This window comes from Colias croceus, chromosome 1 (genome assembly GCF_905220415.1).
Source record: "Colias croceus chromosome 1, ilColCroc2.1".
NCBI classification, from domain to species: domain Eukaryota; kingdom Metazoa; phylum Arthropoda; class Insecta; order Lepidoptera; family Pieridae; genus Colias; species Colias croceus.
Window position 1 is genome coordinate 1133562 of NC_059537.1, and position 20405 is coordinate 1153966.

The 20405-nt window shown below is 32.8% G+C and overlaps 1 protein-coding gene across 1 annotated transcript in view; it reads left to right on the forward strand.

Moving 5' to 3' along the window:
• LOC123697439 (probable G-protein coupled receptor 158) overlaps positions 1-18238 on the forward strand; it is a 151975-nt gene extending 133737 nt beyond the window's left edge. Inside the window, exons 8-12 of the mRNA XM_045643961.1 lie at positions 3440-3654; positions 7891-8029; positions 15218-15323; positions 16964-17107; positions 17594-18238. Coding sequence (XP_045499917.1) covers positions 3440-3654; positions 7891-8029; positions 15218-15323; positions 16964-17107; positions 17594-18178 — 1189 coding nt within the window. The 3' untranslated portion in view covers positions 18179-18238. The remainder of the gene's footprint in view (positions 1-3439; positions 3655-7890; positions 8030-15217; positions 15324-16963; positions 17108-17593) is intronic.
• The last annotated feature ends 2167 nt before the right edge of the window (positions 18239-20405 follow it).

Consider the following 20405-nt stretch of genomic DNA (forward strand, 5'->3'; position numbering starts at 1 on the left):
ATTGTCTAGTTAGGTACTTACCGATGAAAGTTATTCCTTTGCACTTTTCCGTATTATTTGTGCAATATCGTAACACACACGAAGGCATATTTGATGCGTTTCACTTTAAAACATATCTAATAAAAAATGAGCGTGCAGTTTCGCCATATGGCGTATGTTGAGTGGAACATAAGTGATGTAGGCGGTGTCGTCTCCATATGTATAGCTCAATGGTTATTGTGCCTTTTTTTGTCTAAGCCTATAAATTATACCTATATTATATTATGCAGGCAATGTTATCTCGTTTTAATTTTATAGATATAACTAGTGGTCCGCCCCGGCTTCGCCCGTGGTACCTACATGTTTAAACTATCCTATCTCTCAAGGTGGATCGAACTGCACATGATGTGCGAATTTTATTATAATCTGTTAAGTGGTTTAGGAGTCCATTGTAAACAAACATTGTGACACGAGATTTATATATATATATTAAGATTAAGATAAGATATATTCAAAGAAGTATTCCTCGTAAACTGTAAAGAAAATTCGTTATAACGAATTTTAATCTTTATTGTATAAAAGAAATAGTATACACACAATACAATACATAAAACAGTATTTAAAGAAAATGTATTTGTAAATAGCACGAATAAAAAAGCCATCGTGCCACGTACTCTGGGGACGATTATTTCAAAAAGTGTACAAATAATTAATTAGAATTTAATTCTTGAAAAGAACGAACACTTTGTTTGCACGGCCCTAGAGTTTTATTGTTTCACTGAAATGCTTAGTTGTGTCACTCAGCTCCAAATTATTTGTAAAGGACGATCAAGTCTGTTTTGTTTCAAAGTTTGGAGCACTTTTTTAGTGAATAAAGTGATGTAAATTGACGGTTTTAAGCCGTTTATGTATTTGTGTGATAGTGGTTGATGGTATGTGTGGTTAATTTAATTTTACACATGTAGCATTGGTGAAACTAGAGCAGAAATTATGTCGTGATGATACAAATAACAAACACTATTACAACATAATTCAATGTAATTTTAGATCAATAAAATTTATTCGTGTAAATAATTATCTCTTTTTTATAAATGTATCTTATATTTAGGTATAAGAGTGATAGTGTTAATCATGTTTCAAATTTTATTGTATCCAGATTGTGCTCTTTTTATGTTACATCACTAATACCTAATGTTCCGATAATGCTATGCTAACAATTGTATGTACCTGTTTATTCTCCAAATAAATAAATAATAGAGTGTTCTAAGAGAGAAATGTATTGAACATAGAAATAAATAAAGAAAAGTGGCTTGATAGGAAAATGCCAATTTTAAGCTGAATTCCCTTGAAAGGAGCTTATCCTAGATATATCACGATGTTGCCTTATATTGTGAAGTGAAATAAAACAATGCACGATTTTATAAAGATCTTAATCTTAGTTTCACCTGAAAGATTTTAAAATATCCCTAAAGAGACACTAATCCTATTTATATTATAAATGCGAAAGTTTGTTTGCATGTAACTCCTTCACGCAAAAACTGTTGAACAGATTTTCATTAAATTTAGGCACACACATAGAGAGTAACTTGGATAACACATAATATGATAGTTTTTACTTTTTATCCCGAAATCATACGGGAACAATGCCGGTTTTCATTTGGATACGCGGGCGATGCTGCAGGGAAAAGCTAGTTAAAATATATATCTATACATATAATAAATCTGTAGAAGGGTCAATTCTGTACATTGAAAATATTGAAAAAATAACTAGCAGGGGGTGTTACTGGATCGATACCAAACCCAAATATGTGATTAAAAAAATTTTTGTCTGTCTGTCTGTCTGTCTGTCTGTATGTGAAGACATCACGTGAAAACTACCGGTTCGATTTCGATGAAACTTGGTATAATTATACCTTATTATCCTGGGCGTAAAATAGGATACTTTTTATCCTGGAAAAATACGTAGAAAAAAAATAATCTCAATTTTTCAGTTATCCATAGACGTTGTTCTGTAGTAGGTACCGCGAACACACGTTGCGTATTATTATAGACCTAGCCGTATTTGGGTCCAATAGATATTTATAAGATGTCATTGTCCGAGTTACTCAAAATGGAGAAATAAACCATCCACGCAAAGACCGACATCCGCGCGGACGGAGTCGCGGGCGGAAGCTAGTATATATTAAAAGCAATTACCAGAAAGAGAGTATAAAATAATTTAGTTTTAATAAACATGTCTAAAACACTTATTCGTACCTGTCCGTACAATTCACGAGTATCTACTTAATTAACAGAAAAAGAAAAATTTTCAACGCAAAAGAGCAATTTAAAACAATTAATGTATAATTGAGTAATTGTCGGGAGCCAAAATTAATTAGAAGCTTCGAGACAAGTTTTTATGAGTCATGTTGGGAGTGTAACGTCAAAATAGAATTCTCGTAGGCTTGCTTTGTTTCGGTTTTTAATGAAATAGGTTATTAAAGATATTATTCGTCTTGATGTTAATGTGTATAATTAGATTCAAAATTAAACTAAATGGGTTTTACGCGTCGCGAAATACCTGTTATTTGTGTTAATTTTGTGAGGCAAATTTTTGTCTGTATGTCCGGGTTAAACTCAAATAAGTACTGCATGTATTTACTTCGAATTTTACATGAAAATGGACATAAACTGGACGGGTCAACATAATATAGGCATAATATACCTATTTATCATCACGCCACAGGAGACAATATTATAAGACCAATAGATGCGGAGCAATGCGGGTAAAACCGTGGGGCACAGCTAGTAAATAATAATCCTATTTTTTAACAATAAACATACTTTTTAAAAGCTTCCACACAATGTTGTAGATACTTAAAGATACTCAATTCAAATACCTTTACAGAAACAGAATAGGCAGGCCAAACTTATTCCAATATATAAAAGTTCTTCAAATAAAAGAATATTGTTTCTAAACTGAATATCGAGCCTGTTCATATGAAATTTGAAATGTTCTTTGAAATAGACATTGTTTTATGTATTTGAAACTATTGTGTAACTTTGTTCAGTAGTTTTATTTATTTTTAGTTTAGTCTGCATTTTGAGTTCTATTTTCAACTAGCTTCAGATCATGGTACGCGGATAAGAATAATATATCGCAATCTGTACTAGCCAGAAATAAAGTGAAATTTTAGAAATTTCATATCATTAATGCATTAGTACTTTTTGAAGTGGAACTTCTTTAGGCGCGTTGAGAGTAAAATTTCACGGTCGCGTCATGGAGATGATTTTAGTATCTTTTTATCTTGACAAAGATGTTTCACTTCTGACACGTGTGCTCGGTACACACGCTCTTTTTTATCCTTAAATAGACTTAATAATTTACATTTTTTAGTGTTAAGCCTTTCTCCATTCATTTCATACTACATAACGAGTCGAGCTTTTTCAAACAAAGTACAGTTCAAAAATTTGTCAACAGAATATCCGTAATCTTCCAAGTACGGTCAGCAAAAGCGGTCAAGATATCAGACATGTACCTACTGCGTCGCATTGGTGTGATTGTTGGCGTGGCGTGCGTTCTGCTGTCCATACGAACGCTGGTCGCGCCGCCTGCGGTGATAGTTGGCAGAACTAAGGAGGATCTCAAGGCGTACCTCTGTAATACAGATTGGTGGGACCACTCTTTTACTACACGTAAGTAATCCTAGTAATATTTAGCGAAAGTTTGTATGTTTGCTTTTTACTCCTTCACGCAAAAACTGTTGAATAAATTTTCATGAAATTTCGCATACACCGTGAGTCATTAACACATGGGATATTTTTAGTTTTTCTTCGACGAGGCGAAGCTGAGAAAAAAAAGCTACTTGTATTATCTGTAAACATTTATTTTATCATTGAAATAATTTTAAGCTCCAATATAAGCTTACAAGTTAGTACATAATATTAATGTTGTGCACATTCAAAGAAAATCATTGCATCATAAATGTAGCATAAAGGTGGACTTCCGACCACCGCGGCTCCGGCGTCACTAACGCAGCGACAGTGACGCGGCGACAGAGCGATAGTATTATACAGTACGGAAATGTATGATGGAACGTTCGAGCGCAGCGTCACTGTCGCAGCGACAGTAACGCTGCGTCAGTGTCGCGCGGCCGTAGCGGCCGTGCTATGCTCGCGCAAGCACTGTCGCGTGGCAGGCTGCAAAAGCACGTTGTTTTTAGGTTATTATCGAGTTATTTTCGAAAGAATATCTAAAAAATGGACGTTAGTAACATATTTACGCACATTACGCACATTACATGCAATTTTGTACGATTTAAGTGAAACGGGCTACAAAAACCAGCCTAAAAAGGATTCTATATTATTTATTTCTATATAACTATATTATTTATTCTATCTATATGACTCTAATAATATTTTTTTAATTTTTCGGTTCATTCCTACTGTACCGCACAACCGTCAGGTATGGACTAATAACTGTGACTGACGCCGGAGTCGCGCTGCTCGGAAGCCAATCTGCGTCTAAGCCGCTGCGACAGTGACGCAGCGGCTTAGACGCTGCGGCCGTTGCGATAGAGCCGCGCTGGTCGGAAGTCCACCTTTCTGAAATACGTTTTCCTTCGCAAGATATAGAGTTGATGATCAAAAGTACTAAAACACTAATAATTTGATTGATACATGAAAAGGTACAGCCACACTTGCATGTTGAAAGCGAATTTGCAAGGTCCATACAAACAGGGTGCTTCTGGAAAAGCCTTTCGCAGAAGCTATAAGTCTAACACTGGATCCCACTTGCTTTGATATTGATCAAATATAGTGTTGATTGCTCTCCAGGTATCAATGATATACGCCTTCAAACAGATTGGATTGGGATGAAGAGAAATGTTAGCTTGACATAAACTGATGATATTTGCACAGAAGAACAATACAGTTACAATAATTAAACACAAGAAATTACCTTAATTAGATCGAAATGCATTAGCATGTGTTAGGCTGGTTGCAGAGCTTGACCGACCATCTGTGCGTACCGTCGGTCCTGACGATACGCACCAACAATGTGTATGACTATGATACTAATACGCATGACAATACGCGTGCGTATGGTCGGTCTAGCTATTGATATATTAAGAAGAGCTGGAACGTCAACACATTTACACATTGCACATGTTAGGCCGGATGATACTGACACAAAATTTCGGGTCATTTGTAACAGGATGGCGGTCTAGAAGGGTCTTAGTACGCAATGACAAAAAGAAAAATGATGGTCAGAACGCTGGTACCGGCGGACTACATCTTTTTTATGGGCTATCGGTAAATTCTAAAATTTTTGTGTTACAAATCGTTTGACTTTCGCTATTTATACGACGAGTTCGACTAACGCCCACGCGACTAGTCAGCCGGTACCAGCGTTCTGACCATCATTTTTCTTTTAGTCATTGCGTAATAAGACCTCTGTAGAACCGCCATTCTGTTACAAATGACCCGAAATTTTGTGTCAGTATCTCCCGGCCTATGTATGTGTCATATTTTGCAATTGTTTATAAATACAGGGTGATGTAATTGGTGTAGTACGAATATCTAAAAATCTATGAAGAATTTTGTGATACAGTAAATGGAAGAATTATAGACTATTTTACAGTATTTAATAAAATCATTTAATTTTTTGTTCATTTTCATTACAAATGTCAATTTTTCTCACCAAGGTGGAAATTTGGATGATAAGGATCTTGTTAGAAAAATATAAATTTTGACTAAAATCGTCATTTTTTTTTTCAAAAATCAAATTACTAATTAATAATCAGAGTTATCACATTATTAAAAAAAATAAGCCAAACTATACACAATTTTTACTTGATGCAATCCTCAAAGATCATGGACATAGTGTATTGCGCCTTCCACCATACCATCCAGAACTCAACCCAATAGAGTTACTATGGGGCATAATTAAAGGAAAAGTAGCATCACAAAATGTGAACTTTAACTTGAAAACTGTGGAAGAATTATTTAGAAAGGAAGCAAATGCCATATTAAGTAGTCTGGATATGTTTAGTGACGTTTGGAGAAAGACGCGAGAACATGAGGAAAAATATATTCAATTAGAACCAAAAGTAGATAATTACACTGACTCATTTACTGACGGCGAGTTCTTCGAGCGATGAAAGTTTCAGTGAAGTAGAAGATTACGATTAGGTATGATTAAATAGATTCTTCTTCTTCTCTATAGATACTGCTCTCTGAATTGGTGGTAAATGTTAAAACTGTTAAACTGCTAAGACGATTCAAAAGTGCTTCTAGAAGAAGTCTAATTGTATAAATGTTTGAGTTTGAGTTTAAAACCAATAGTGTGAAAATTATACAATAAACATGTAACACATATTTGTTAGCGCGTATTGTTAGATATTACGTACTTACTACAAATATAATATTTCTTAGATATCTTTACTCGACTAAAGTCAGGACAAGACTGCTCCGCAACTGCAGAAGACGTCCGTTATTTAAATCATTATCAAAACAACCATCCGTGTGTTGGGAGTGAGCGCACGTGTTATTTGTATTGTTTTTATGACCTGAAATTTAATTATTATTTGATAATTGAATGATTATTAATACTTTTATCCAATTGATTATTATTAGAATAAATAATTAACTTCATGAATTGATTTACTTTTAAAGTATAATTTCACAGGTAAATTATGAGAGCTTTCATAATTATATTTGCATAATATATTTATCTACAACGCACCCATTTTACAATTCAAGTCTAAAATGAAACTAGAGTCGCATTTATTTTTGAACATACTGTAAGTGAAATTGCATAAGTGTGAGTACTGTGAACATGCCAGCTTTCCTTAATTGACCGATATATATGAACGGTGTTATGAATTTCCATACATATGACTAGCGCGACTGACGTACGCACTGACGGTCGGTGAAGCTCTGCAACCGGCCTAAAATACATATTATATAATTCAAACGCCTGGTAGTATGTCTGATAATTATGCAAGTTATTGTTTGAATTGTTAATGTATACTTAGACCGAAAACCTTAGAGGTGTTAGTTTTTTATCTGCATCAAAGAATTTGGTAATTTTTATCTCGGCTAAAAGCGATCAAAACCCGGGCGAGTAGCTTGTGAAGTATACCTATTCGCAAAATGTGTAATGTCCTGTATAATGTATTTGTTGACGAAAATAATAAATGTTTTTCTCTCATCATTCTTATCAACTACGTGAGAGGAATACGAAGTTAAAATTGGATATAATCTTTAATAAAACGACATCGCGGTCAGAACGAACATATTTTGTGAATTTGTGTTTTTGACAACACGCGATAAGAGTCGCGCCAAGTTTGCTCAAAATTTGTTAAAATTTCACCGTATTTCGCACTGAACGTTGTATTTTATGTACTTGACGGTTTATCGTTACGCTCTTGTAAATTTAACCTTAAATTGTGACGAGTATTTTCATTTAATATCGTAAAAAAGAAACTTATGAGAATATAAATGGAAATTTAAACACGGAGAAACTATTTAGTAGTTTGTGCTTTATCATTTTTATATCATAGAAGAATTCGTATGCGATTTATTATTACTTATATACCTACCAGATAGATCTACCTATAAGGAATTTAAAAAAAAGCTACATATTATAGGACACCTCAATCTAGATGACTGGCACCTACATACATAATATACATAATTTTGAACAGAGAGCTCCTGAGTTCGATGCTCGGTAAAAGAAATGAACAATATAAGTAGGTATCAAGAAATCTTCTTGTCTGCAAAGGAGATATAAATAAATTATATGGAATAATTACATATTATGTTTCAGATGTGAAATGATTACATATGATTTGCCCCGTGATACTTCACCTAATCTAAACTTAGAATAACCCTATAAATAATAACTAGCTATAACTGTATGTTCTGCAGTGGAGGTGATATTCCTAATGTGGGGGATCCGTCTTTGCATCATGGTGAGGAAAGCGCCCTCGGAGTTCAACGAGAGCCGCTTCATATCCATGGCCATTTACAACGAGTTCCTGCTATCTGTATTTCTTAATATATCTATGTGAGTATATTACTATTTTTATTCATTACTAGCTGCGCCCCGCGGTTCCGCCGCGCGTGTGAGTTTAATTATAATGTCCCTGTGGAAATATCGGTATAAAAAATAAGCCCAAGTTACTCCTTATAACAACAGCTATCTGTCAGTGAAAGTCCCGTCAAAATTGGTCCAGCCGTTCCTGAGATTAGCCGGAACTATGTGTTTATAATTTCATTGAAACAAACAATTATACTATACTAGCTTTCCACCCGCAGCTTCGCCCGCGCAGTCAAAGAAAAACCCGCATAGTTCCCGTTCCCGTGGGATTTCCTGGATAAAACCTATCCTATTTCCCGGGGTAAAAAGTAGCCTATGTCCTTTCTCGGGTATCAAAATATCTTTATACCAAATTTCATTCAAATTGGGTCAGTAGATAAGGCGTGATTGAGTAACAGACAGACAGAGTTACTTTCGCATTTATAATATTAGTATGGATTAATGACAATGATTGCAAATGCATTTTTTTTATTAAATAATGTCAATACACCTATCTTAATCTACAAATGTTTTGTGTAAGACGCAATTTTTTATAATATGCTATGTGTACCTAATAAAACAGAACATTTTAATTATCAATCGTATTAAATATCATCCAATTTCAAAGAGATTACTGGATAGACTTGTTTTAAAATTCATGAACCTTCGGTACCTTGTTGCCTTGTAATTATTAGGTACATCATAATAAAATATATTTTATTTCTTTACTTTTTTGTGTAATATCTTCCAACAATCTATGTATTCTTTATGAGTAGGGTGCGGAAAAATCTGAAAATAAACGGAATTTTAGATATTTTTTTTTAATACAGGCACAACTACTTCCTCTAAATGTTCTTTTGTTTATATATTATAGTTGTTAATAGTATATATCGTGATGATAACATATTTGTTTTATAAAATATTTACCTGCATTCAAATTCTCAACATTATAATATGCCGGTAAAATTAAATCTTAATATATATAAATCTCGTGTCACAATGTTTGTCCTCAATGGACTCCTAAACCACTTAACCGATTATAATAAAATTCGCACACCATGTGCAGTTCAATCCAACTTGAGAGATAGGATAGTTTAAATCTCAAATCGTTTAAAGCGGGCGAAGCCGCGGGCGTTAAGCTAGTATAATATAAGTAGTATAGTATCTATCTAACCTAAGATCTAAAAGTAATTAGAATAAATAAGAAGTATTTATACTTAAAGAATTATACTTAGAGAAAATCTTATTATTGTTCGTCAATTTGTGAAATTATCGCTAAGAAGAAAATTATTTCACAAACAAGCTTTTTATTCCTAAGTGATAAAAGCCCATTATTCCCATAGCATTTGTTATTTAATATCTACGAGTATAATAAGAGTATTCATTATTTTAAAAGCTCGCATCCCTAAATTTACTTGAAAAACCCAGTTGTCAAGCAACTGTCGTATTACTGGATCAAAATTATTTATAGTACTGCTATGAATCAGCCGCCGCCGACAGTTCGCTAATTACAAACCAAAATATTTAGTTTAATTGCTTCGCTATGAGCTCAGTACTAAATCAATTATAATCAAAATGTCTAGAGTTAACATGAACGTGTTTCATTTATCTTTACTTTATTCACATCTCAATTGCTTTAGGGTGCCTTTCCACAAGAGATATGCTAGGCTGCTCTGGATGCGTTTGTTGTCATATTAATTAATGCACATAATATCGTAGCATTGGTGGAAACGGTCACATAGTTTTATAACATAGGTGAAGTCACATAGTTTTATAACATAGGTAGATGAATACGGCTACTAGCTGCGCTCCGCGGTTTCATCCGCGTGGCACCGCTCCTGTTGGTCTAAGCGTGATGATAGCCAAGATGATAGCCAAGCCGAGAGATAGATCGAAGATGATAGATAGCCTTTAGCCTTTCTCGATGAATGGGCTATTTAACACCGAAATAATATTTCAAATCGGACTCGGATAATACTAATATTATATAGGTACCTATAGATTAAATTTTCGTAGCAACTAGCATAGCTATATAGCACATCTTGATGGAAAGGCTCCCTAATCAGCGAAGGAACACATAGCGAGGCGTTTCAAATAACCAAAAAGTTTGACATGTGACATCTGTCAACCCGCACTTAGCCAGCTTGGTAGATTATAGCCAAAACCTTCTACGGTCTAGTGATCATAATGAATTGCTTTTCTATAAGCCTAGCTTTTATTTAATACGTCGAGACAATTGCAAATGGGCCGCCGATTTAATTTCAATTTTATTTCACTCGAAAATATCCGAGTTAATTTTGAGAATGGCTGAGAATTTCACAGGATTAGACCGGGCTTTGGAATGTAGATTTACGAAAATTAGACTCGTATTGTTATTAAATGGGTGTTATGGAGATTATAAAAGTATTATGTGATTTCGAGGTTGGGCCGCGGTTTGGACGCGGTTTTTGACAATAGTAAATGTTACAATTTGATATGCTTTATTTTAGAATTTGATATACAGTGTTATATTATATTTTAAAATTAATTAAATGTAACAATTAGACGGACAAAAAATGCTGTTTTCTTGTTTCATGTAATGTTAAGTTTTGAAAGCCCGCGACTTCGCCCGCGTTTTCAAAGAAAAACCCGCATAGTTCCCGTACACGTGGGGTTTCCGGGATCAAACCTATCCTATATCGTGTTAATCCAAGGTACCCTCTATATTTGTGCTAAACATGTAATCGGTTCTGTAGTATTTGCGTGAAAGAGTAACAAACATAATATATACACATACACAATACACAATATACATCCATCATCACAAACTTTTTATTATATTAGTAGGATAGGATAATAGTTTGCACTTTGATTTATATGCACAATTTTGCAATAACGCAAACTAATGCACATGTATCAAGTATTTGCTTATTGCAATACAGATCAAAGCATTTCTCTTAAAGTTTGTATCGATTCATCATAAACTAAAGTTCTGACGTAAATTACTGCATTGTAGAGATAGTTTGGAAAATCCAAAAGTGCACGCCTCATAATCTCATCCTTTACAATAAAATTGATTATTTATAAAGAGTACACTATAAATATAAAAAAGAAATAAAATAAAACAGTTGGAAAAGTAAAGAAAGCGGTACCGTAATAATTGAACTATTTTTCTTGTGGCCCCACCTATATGTGAAACTGCGCAGGTATAAGGGACTGACTACCAACTTATTTTTTTAAACCTTGGCTTATAGTATAAAGAATCGAGTTTATAATGGTGAATTTTGAGTACACTATAAATATAAAAAAAAAAAATTATGGAGAACAGTCGATATTTTTTTTTGTTTATTTAATAACAATTAAACCACATCGAATCAGACCCTGAAAAATGAAAGGGTTCTATTCCTGAGCATACTCAAGCGTAAGAGAAAAAAAAAGACTCGATTAGTAAAGTATTTCGGTCGCTATCGTGTTAACAAGAAAATCCTCCGCACATACAGACACACGGACGTCCAAGACAGAACTTTTTTAAACTGTTTTTTAACTAGTTTAAATAACAAAAATGACATCAAAAATATCATGAATGTTAAAAATAGTGTTTTTTCTTAATATGTGTGTGTATGTATTATCTTACAAGTGCAATGTATGATACATAAAGACATTTTAAGTTTGAAAAATCAGATGTTTTGCGCGAAGTGACAGTAGTACCCACCTCAACGCTTCGCTTATGAGGCGTGCAATGATATCTATATTATGTAGGAACATAAATTACGTAAGCGACTTTTTTTAATTTAATCGCGTTTTGTAGAATGAGAATAATTTATACAAGTGATAACTGCGTTAAAAACAACCGACTTCAAACTTGCACTTGCAAAAATGCCCATAAAATAAAAACTACTGGGCCTATCCGAATAAAATTTTTATGGGACCAATTCGACACCGAACAAAAAAAGAATCACGTAAATCGGTTCAAAAACCTCGGAGTAATCGTACATACATAAAAAAAACATACCGGCCGAATTGATAGCCTCCTCCTTTTTTTGAAGTCGGTTAAAAATTGAACAAACCGTTCAAATTATGGAATAATTGCCATTTACAATTTAGAAATAGATTTCAACTGAAATGTGAAAAAAAGGAAATAATATATGGCCATGCAAATGTAAATTGTTGGAGACGTCGGATTAAATTAATATAATGCATAAATCCTATATTTTACTGCTTAAATAAAACATGGCAAATTAAATTGCATCTATACTTAATACTATATAATTACGTATATAAAGAGTCTGCGAGTTTGTGACGTTTTAGAGGGTAATCTCTGGATCTACTGAACAAATTATTTTACATATAGAAAGCCGCGTAGTCTGTGAATGTATTTTTTTTTTCTCGGAAAACCCGGACAGAGCCGGGACGAGAGACTAGATTATGATAAAGGAATATAGAATATTTAAAGTATCATTATATTTTACGTCTATAAAATGTCTAGCTTAATATCTAAGCTACCTAAAATATCTGGAGCACGATATCAAAATTCCAAGAAAGTCTACCGTTAACCAAAACTAATATTGGAGACAGGCGAAGTTTACAAGGCTCAAAAGGCTGATGCATGCTATAACGCTACGTTAAGTCAAAAGTTATGGAAGCTATAACATTCCGATATATTAATATTTTTGTTATTAAATCGTAACTATGTTTTTGGTTAGAAATTATTACATGAATGCTGCGAAATAAATTATCATGGTTTAAAGAGTTTCATTTATTATCTTGTTCTTAACTTATTGTGGACAAAGAAGTCAATGACATATGTATAAAACAATAATTTTACCATGTAATTGTATTAGCTTATATGTGCCCCGCTGTTTTACCTGCAGTGCTCCGCTCCTATTGTTCCCTTAGCGTGATGATAATAATTATAATATGTAGCCTTCCTCGATAAAGGGGCTATCTATTATCTAACACCCAAATATATTTTTTTTAAATCGCACCAGTTGTTACAAACAAACTATTCAGCTTGATAATATTAGTATAGATTCGACTGTCTCTTTATTAATGTTACTAGATAACATAGAGTTTATAAAATCTAATCTTTCCTCTTTTAATACTCTCATAAATAAAACCTTGCTAAGAAAAATGCATAAAACTGCATCGCTTATTGTTATAGTCGATGCAAATATACAAAAGGGAAGCAGTTCTTCTTACGTATTGTGTTTTTTCCCGTCAGTAACAGATGTTACAATGTATTTGATTTCCTTGCGATTTGTGGCTTTGCTGGTTTTATTTGCATCTTGGATTTATTTATAGTTTCAACTCGGTATAACTTGGACTATGTATTTTCTTTTATTAAGGAAGGATCTTTCGAGTGTATAAATTTAGCTATTGAAATAGTGCTGCAGTACTATCATGAATGTTTTCTAAATTAGGTACATCTTTAAATAATATTGAGCGGTTTGCCTTTTATATGTTTTACACGAAAATAAATAATTAAGTTGATTGTAGCTAATATTTTTCGGCAGTTCAATTAATTTTATTATATTTTTATATTATTATTAATATATTTTTTTGCTGCTTTTTTATTATTGTCTTTCTGTGAACTTCTGGTGTACAATAAAGTATTTTTATTATTATTTATTTTAGTGGAGGGCTTTATACTAACCAACGAAGTAAATAAACTCAGGGATATATAGACATATAGTTACTGATTATTTTCCGTTAGTATTCTATTTGTATTATTTAGATGTGGAATTTTGATTGTTTACAATTTAGTAAACCCAAATCAGGATTAAAATTAGCTTTATAAGACTACTACAATAAAATAATATCCTTGCAATAAACCATTACAATACATTAATTAATCAAAATGAATATAATATCATCTAGCATATAGGTACTAAATACGTGGTTGCCTGGCAGAGATCACTGCATAGTGATAAGGCCGCCCTTTGTGCTTTTTAATCTTATTTTTTGTAACCTTTATGTATATTTTGTTTCTTGCACAATAAAGTGTTAAATAAATAAATAAATAATAAATAAATTAAAGTCGTTTTCCGTAATACATTATTAGGTGTTAACAGACATATTCCATAAAAATCTTTCCTGGACTATATCCGAACTATGTTGTGTATGATCACGTTATTAATAAAGCTAATCCTTGTTGACATGTTTCGATAATTGCGTTGTCTGTGTTATTGTATATAAGCCTCACAATTAATAACATACATTACTTGTCCTTCTGACAAAACCACGGGAGAAAACTAGTATTTTAAGAGCTTAACAGTTACCTACTCAGTTACATAAGGTACGGTCAAGTTTCGTCAAAATGTGTTCACTAGTTTTGACGTCAGAAACAAACACCCATACCAACATCCAACATGGTGTGATAGTGAAGTTCCATGTCCCCTAGTGGTGTAAGGGGCAGATACATTATACATCTGGATCGATTTTTTTTAGGGACAAGTGGGTGATCAGCCTTCTGTGTCCTGCCAGACATTTTTTTTTCTTTGTCTCCACCGGGAATCAAACCCAGGACCCCTCGGCTCACGCGTCAACCACTGTACCAAGGAGGCGGTCAACATGGTGTGGCCATATAACAAAAACAAATCGCTAAATGTGTTAGAAAGCGCATAACCCGAGAACGGCTGAACCGATTTCCTTAATTCATTTTTTATAATATTCCTTGAAGTACGAGGATCGTTCTCATGGAGAGAAAATGTAAACATGTACCACGGGCGAAGCCGGAGCGTACCGGTAGTAGTAAAGAAAAATGGTAAAGTCGGTTATTTTTATTTTCAAGGCATGTTTCTTTAGATTGATGGTCGTCTACCCCGACGTTCTGAGTTCAAACCAACCATTAATCTATGTTTTCCTAGTGTCAAGGATTTAAGTTTTTTTTTTTTGTGATACAGAGATTTTAATGATTAATTGAACTAAATACAAATGTACATAGATTTATGATAACTGCAATCTTTTCTTTTTAATTGATAATTCTGATATTTTGAAGTATCAAGGTAGTTTTAATCGTGTTTTTGTCATATTTATCCTCCTTATTGGTTTCGATTTTTGATACATTAAAAAACACATGATTATTTTTTGGTATTTTTAACAGCTATGACAAACTCAGAGATTCTGAAATACTTGACTTATTCACAAATTTATTTCAAAATTCTGATATTTATAAGAGTCAATATATATTTGTTGTAGGTTATTCCTTCAGTCACCAGCGAATCCCGACCTCCTGTATATAATATTCTTCTGCCACACACAACTAACTGTGACTCTGCTGCTTTGCTTTATTTTTGGGAGCAAGGTTAGTAAAAATGCCCAAGTGTTCTTATGTCAGTCATGTGGACAACTACACACGACTGACTGAGAACTTTAATAATAATAAATTCGTCTAACGTTGCATTTACATCAAACCAACATAGAGATAGAGCAAGAGCATTCTTTCGTTATATTTTAGTGTAAACTGTTCGCTCGTTTGATGTAAATGCACCGTAAGAACTAGCCTTAACGTATAGCTTTTAAGGTAGACTATTATTGATAATTGATATAAGTATGTCATCGTAAGTAGTTTATAATCTTTGTTAACCCTTATTCAAACGCGAGCCTGTGGAGGAGTTAACAAAAAAGTAAGATACGTTCCTGGGTAATTTTGGGTCATAGATTTCAAAAATTCACACAAAAGAGGGGTTAGTGGGGGGGAAGTAACCTTTTTTTGGTGGGATATATATATCCCGTCATCTGTTCTCTCTTGTAAAAAGGTTGGAAAGGTGGGAACTATAGCTCCCAGTGTCCAGTATGACACCAATATTTTCAAACACTAGCTAGTTGCCCTGACTCCACTTGTGAATTAAATTTTATCGTAAAAAATTATATAGATCATATTTTTTAATAAAGCAGGAGAAAGTACTCATCAATGCAAGTTTCTTTTACTAAGGGAAGAATTCGAGAATTGAAAAATGAATGACTTCAACATAAACAAGGCATTTTTCTCAAACAAAATAAAAGCAATAGGTTAATACTAATGTATTGAGTTACGATGTCTAATTATCTGATCAGGAAATAATGAATAACAATAAATAAGTTGCTTATACCAACTAAAAAAGATTTTTTAGACACACGGATTTTATATATAGAATTTCCGAATGTCGTTTGCAGTGAAGAACACTGGGATGATATCTTCCCACTTATAGACTTAATTTCAATCGACTCTACCAAGGTATAAACGAAAGATTCTTGGCATATTTTTACGTTTCACGCAACCGTAATATAGTCTAGTTTACATAGCTAAAACTCAAATCTACTTATCTAATTTTTTTTCAGCACTATACAAAAAACAAAAAAATAACGGTCGTTTTCGGTGGCAAAATCACGTCATCTGACTTTGACGTGTGTTTACCATGACATGTAATAACTCTCTGAAAAGTGTTTCCATGAAAAAAAGTTCTCTGAAATGTTAAGATTGCGTAGATAAATATTACACTGCATTAGGTTTAAGCATATAAAAATAAAACACGATTTACTTCAATCTGAGACGTGGGAAGTATAGCTCCCAGCGTTTTAATAAGGGTTAAAATATTGTAAGCTGTTCAATCCATTTATTTCATTTTTTTCATCATTCCGTAAAAAATACATCAAATTGTGAACGAAGCTATAGAGTTCACATCTGTCCGATTGCTCGTTAAATTGTAAAACGATTGGTCGGATCTCCTCTATTTCTTACCTAACTCTACGAAATATTACTAATCACTAATCAGAGACATCCTTTTTACTTTTTCTCTATATCTATCTCTTTGTAAGGATTGCATTAATCTCCAAAAAACGTTGTTCACTGGAGATTTTACCAAAACATATTATATTTAGAATGTTTTGATAGTTGAGTTTTTTTTTTGAATGCTTTAAAACTAAATAGAAAAGTCATGATAATATTGAGCTATCTTGTTACAGGCATACATGGTCTACAAAGGACAAGGAAAAGACGATCGGGAGAAGACTGGCAAGTTCAGGTCGAAGCCAGCCGAGTCCACTTACACCATGACGACCAATAGGAGTACTCGCTTCTGTGATAATATGACTGAGAGGGAGTTAGAGGTATGTGAAGGAGGATGTTTATATAAGACATTAACTATGATCCTATATGTAACTGTAATTGGATAAACGTTCAGTAGGAAATTTCAGATAGAATTGATTCAAGTTTTTGTTAGTAAATATTATAGTATATCCATAATCTCTTCTACTGCAATCGTTATGAATTAAAATGGTTCATGTTATCATGTATCAATTTGCTGAAAATGGAGTCAATGTTGTCAGATCTAGTAAATTGAGTGAATGACAATAGCAATACACTGTCGGATATTGTGTTTCATTTTTTATTTAATTTATGATAATACGATTATTCAATAATCCGATGACAAAGCACATAATTCCAATGGTTCCCGCATTACATTGGCCGATAATATTTAAAACAATTCATATTTTATGGACACATTTCCGCTTATCAAATCGTAATTCATCCACCGTTCATATATCATTATTAATTTACCACAACCGTTAATTATTATAATTTCATTTGTCCAGGACGAGTTCAAAAAAATATGCAATCAGCTAGAGAAACTAAGGGAACGTTGCATACCAGTTAATAATATACCAAGGAAGATAACAGCAATGTTGGATGCTGCTGCTCTGCATGAGCGGAAACCTGGTGCTTCTGATTCAGCACCACTTAAACTAAATACAGTATTCAGCGCTGTGGCTGACAGACTCATGTGTACTGTAACACCAGCAGAAGAATCGAGCAGTAGCGGTAGAGACCTTCCCTTTGATGCCCCGCCATCTTACAAACAAAAATTCACACCCACCAAGAGTGTAGAAAATAGCAACGCAGAACAGAGCCAAACAGATGTTACCACAGATTCTCCAAAACGAAAAACAGAAGAAGAAAAAGAAAACGGTGTGTTCAAGATTTCGGGAGAAGCCAACTGTGGTGATATACGTCCGCCAGAAGTGAACAGAAATGGTTATAAGAATGATAAAAGAGAAGAAGTCAGGTGTAGCCCGAGCAGTTCAGAAGTTAGGAGCGTGCGTTCGGGCCACGCTAGGACTCATGCAATAGTTATAAATTTGGATGATAAAAGTCGTTTTACTGAAGAAGTCACTGTTTAAAGACTGTACTTAGAAATCAGTTGCGTTACGACGGATGGTTTTTGTGATGTTTTATTAAGAGTATGGTAGTTTCCAAATATTACATTTGAAGATGTTTGCAATAAATGTGTTATTAACTGTTAATAAATCGACTGCTGGTTTTTCAATATCGAACTCGAATACAAATGTTTTCTAATAGTATATTTAATACTGTAGAATAAGCTGTAATAATCATCACAAAAACCATTTGACCTGTTCAAAAGTAGATAATTATATGCTAGTCTTAACTGTGATTTATAAACGTAAAAATGTTAAAATTAAAAAACCATTATAGCTATTAATTAGCCATTTATGCATATCAAATAGAAAGTTTCTGTTATTCAGGCGAATTTTAAAATTGAATTTGAAATCATGTGGTATATCGGAGAACTCTGAAATGAGTTTCAACATAAGTACACTTTTACGTTTTATTTTTAGCCTGGTGTTTCAAATACCCAGGAATCGTTCAATATTAAATATTAATGAGCTTATAAGAGAAATGATTTCATATTAAGAAATATGATTTAATAAAATTTGGCCAATTCATAATTATCACTTTGTATTGTTTTCATATTTTCGATATGAATTTAAAAAAAATTAAATGGCATACAAATATTTCAGTTTTCAGATAAAAATGTTCCAAGCTTCCATTATATATTTGAACACTGTTCTGAAATACAATTTTAAAAATTCGCCTGTAAATTAGTTATTAAACTTGTAAATATTTACTAAATAAAGCTTCAGTATTAGAAAAACAGTATTACAATATTATATTAATTAAGTTTTAGAATATATACGATGTACCTATTGTTAAGTATTTGAAGTTTATGTATAATATAAAAAATAATATTTCATTGATTGGTGCTTTTCAAATCTAGAATTCCTAATTTACAATCTGTTTTATATCTCTCCAAAACTATTCGTCTTCAAAACTTTTCTGTTTAAATAAATACCTAAAGGCAAAAGTTTATTTCAATCTCTTTCTTGTTTAAAGTAAAGTATGAGTTTCAGAATATACACATTAGAGAGAATTTATAATTCAACACCTTAGCTTGGAAGTTAGAGTTGGATCGAATTCATAATGCAGATGTTGATGCATTATAATATTAAATATATTACATAACTTACGTAAATATAGCCGCCGCCTATTTTCTTATTTTGAAATCTCCACCAATACTAATCTCTCCAATAATACTCTACCTGTAATTTAAATTAGTCTGAATATTATTTGGAAATTAATATTAAATCACTTATTATTAAATACACAGAAAGTTATTAATAACTCAGGCCCCGGAACCACAGACAATAGAAAATCTATTGTGTCTGGGACCGATCGGCTGCTTGGGGCTATGGGTTAAAGGTTATGGGCAAAGCATTAAACCAATAAATATATTTATAGTATGTTGATCGAAATTGAATTGAAAATATCATGATACATTTTTATTGACAAAACTGTTTCCTGAATCTAAACTGTAAGCTGTGAAGTTTTCAATAAATAAATAATATTATGATGTTATAAAATAATATAATTTTTTATTAAGTTATTACCTTGTTTGTTCTTTTGTCATGAAATTCTTCTGTGCTTACGCATATGTCTATAAATTGTATTAATTGGTCATAAACAAAATGGTGTGTACAGATTGTAAAACTCATGTTATGAATCCGATCTAACTGCCAATAATTCAGAATAAATAGCACAATTCCGTCGCTTACAGAGAAATTACTAAAATATTCACAGTTGTAAATATTAACATAGGGATAATACCTGTAAATGCAATGAAAGACATTTAGTGATGACATGTAACTGTTTTATGTATGTCGTAGTAAAGATACGTAAACATAAATCTTTGAGACACGCTCTCCAAATACATATTTTTATCTGATTAACATTAATTTCAATTATTAATATAAAAATAAATTTTAAGTATGTCATAATATACGTGTTTCTTTTTTTAAATTTTCATATAGAACAATGTTAAAATAAAAAGGTATAGATAGTCAAAAAGCGCTATCTGGCTAAAGTGGCTAATTAGCCTTTGTCTCTTTTTCACTCACGGTAATTGATCATACCATCTCACTTTGACGTCTAATCGTGGGTGCGTTAGTGTCCCGTTTTTGAAGATCGTATTTAGTGTGGTAATCTATCTACACATTTTAAGTATTTATAATGGTATTGAATTGGAATTCCATTGTCATCTTAGACTTTGAC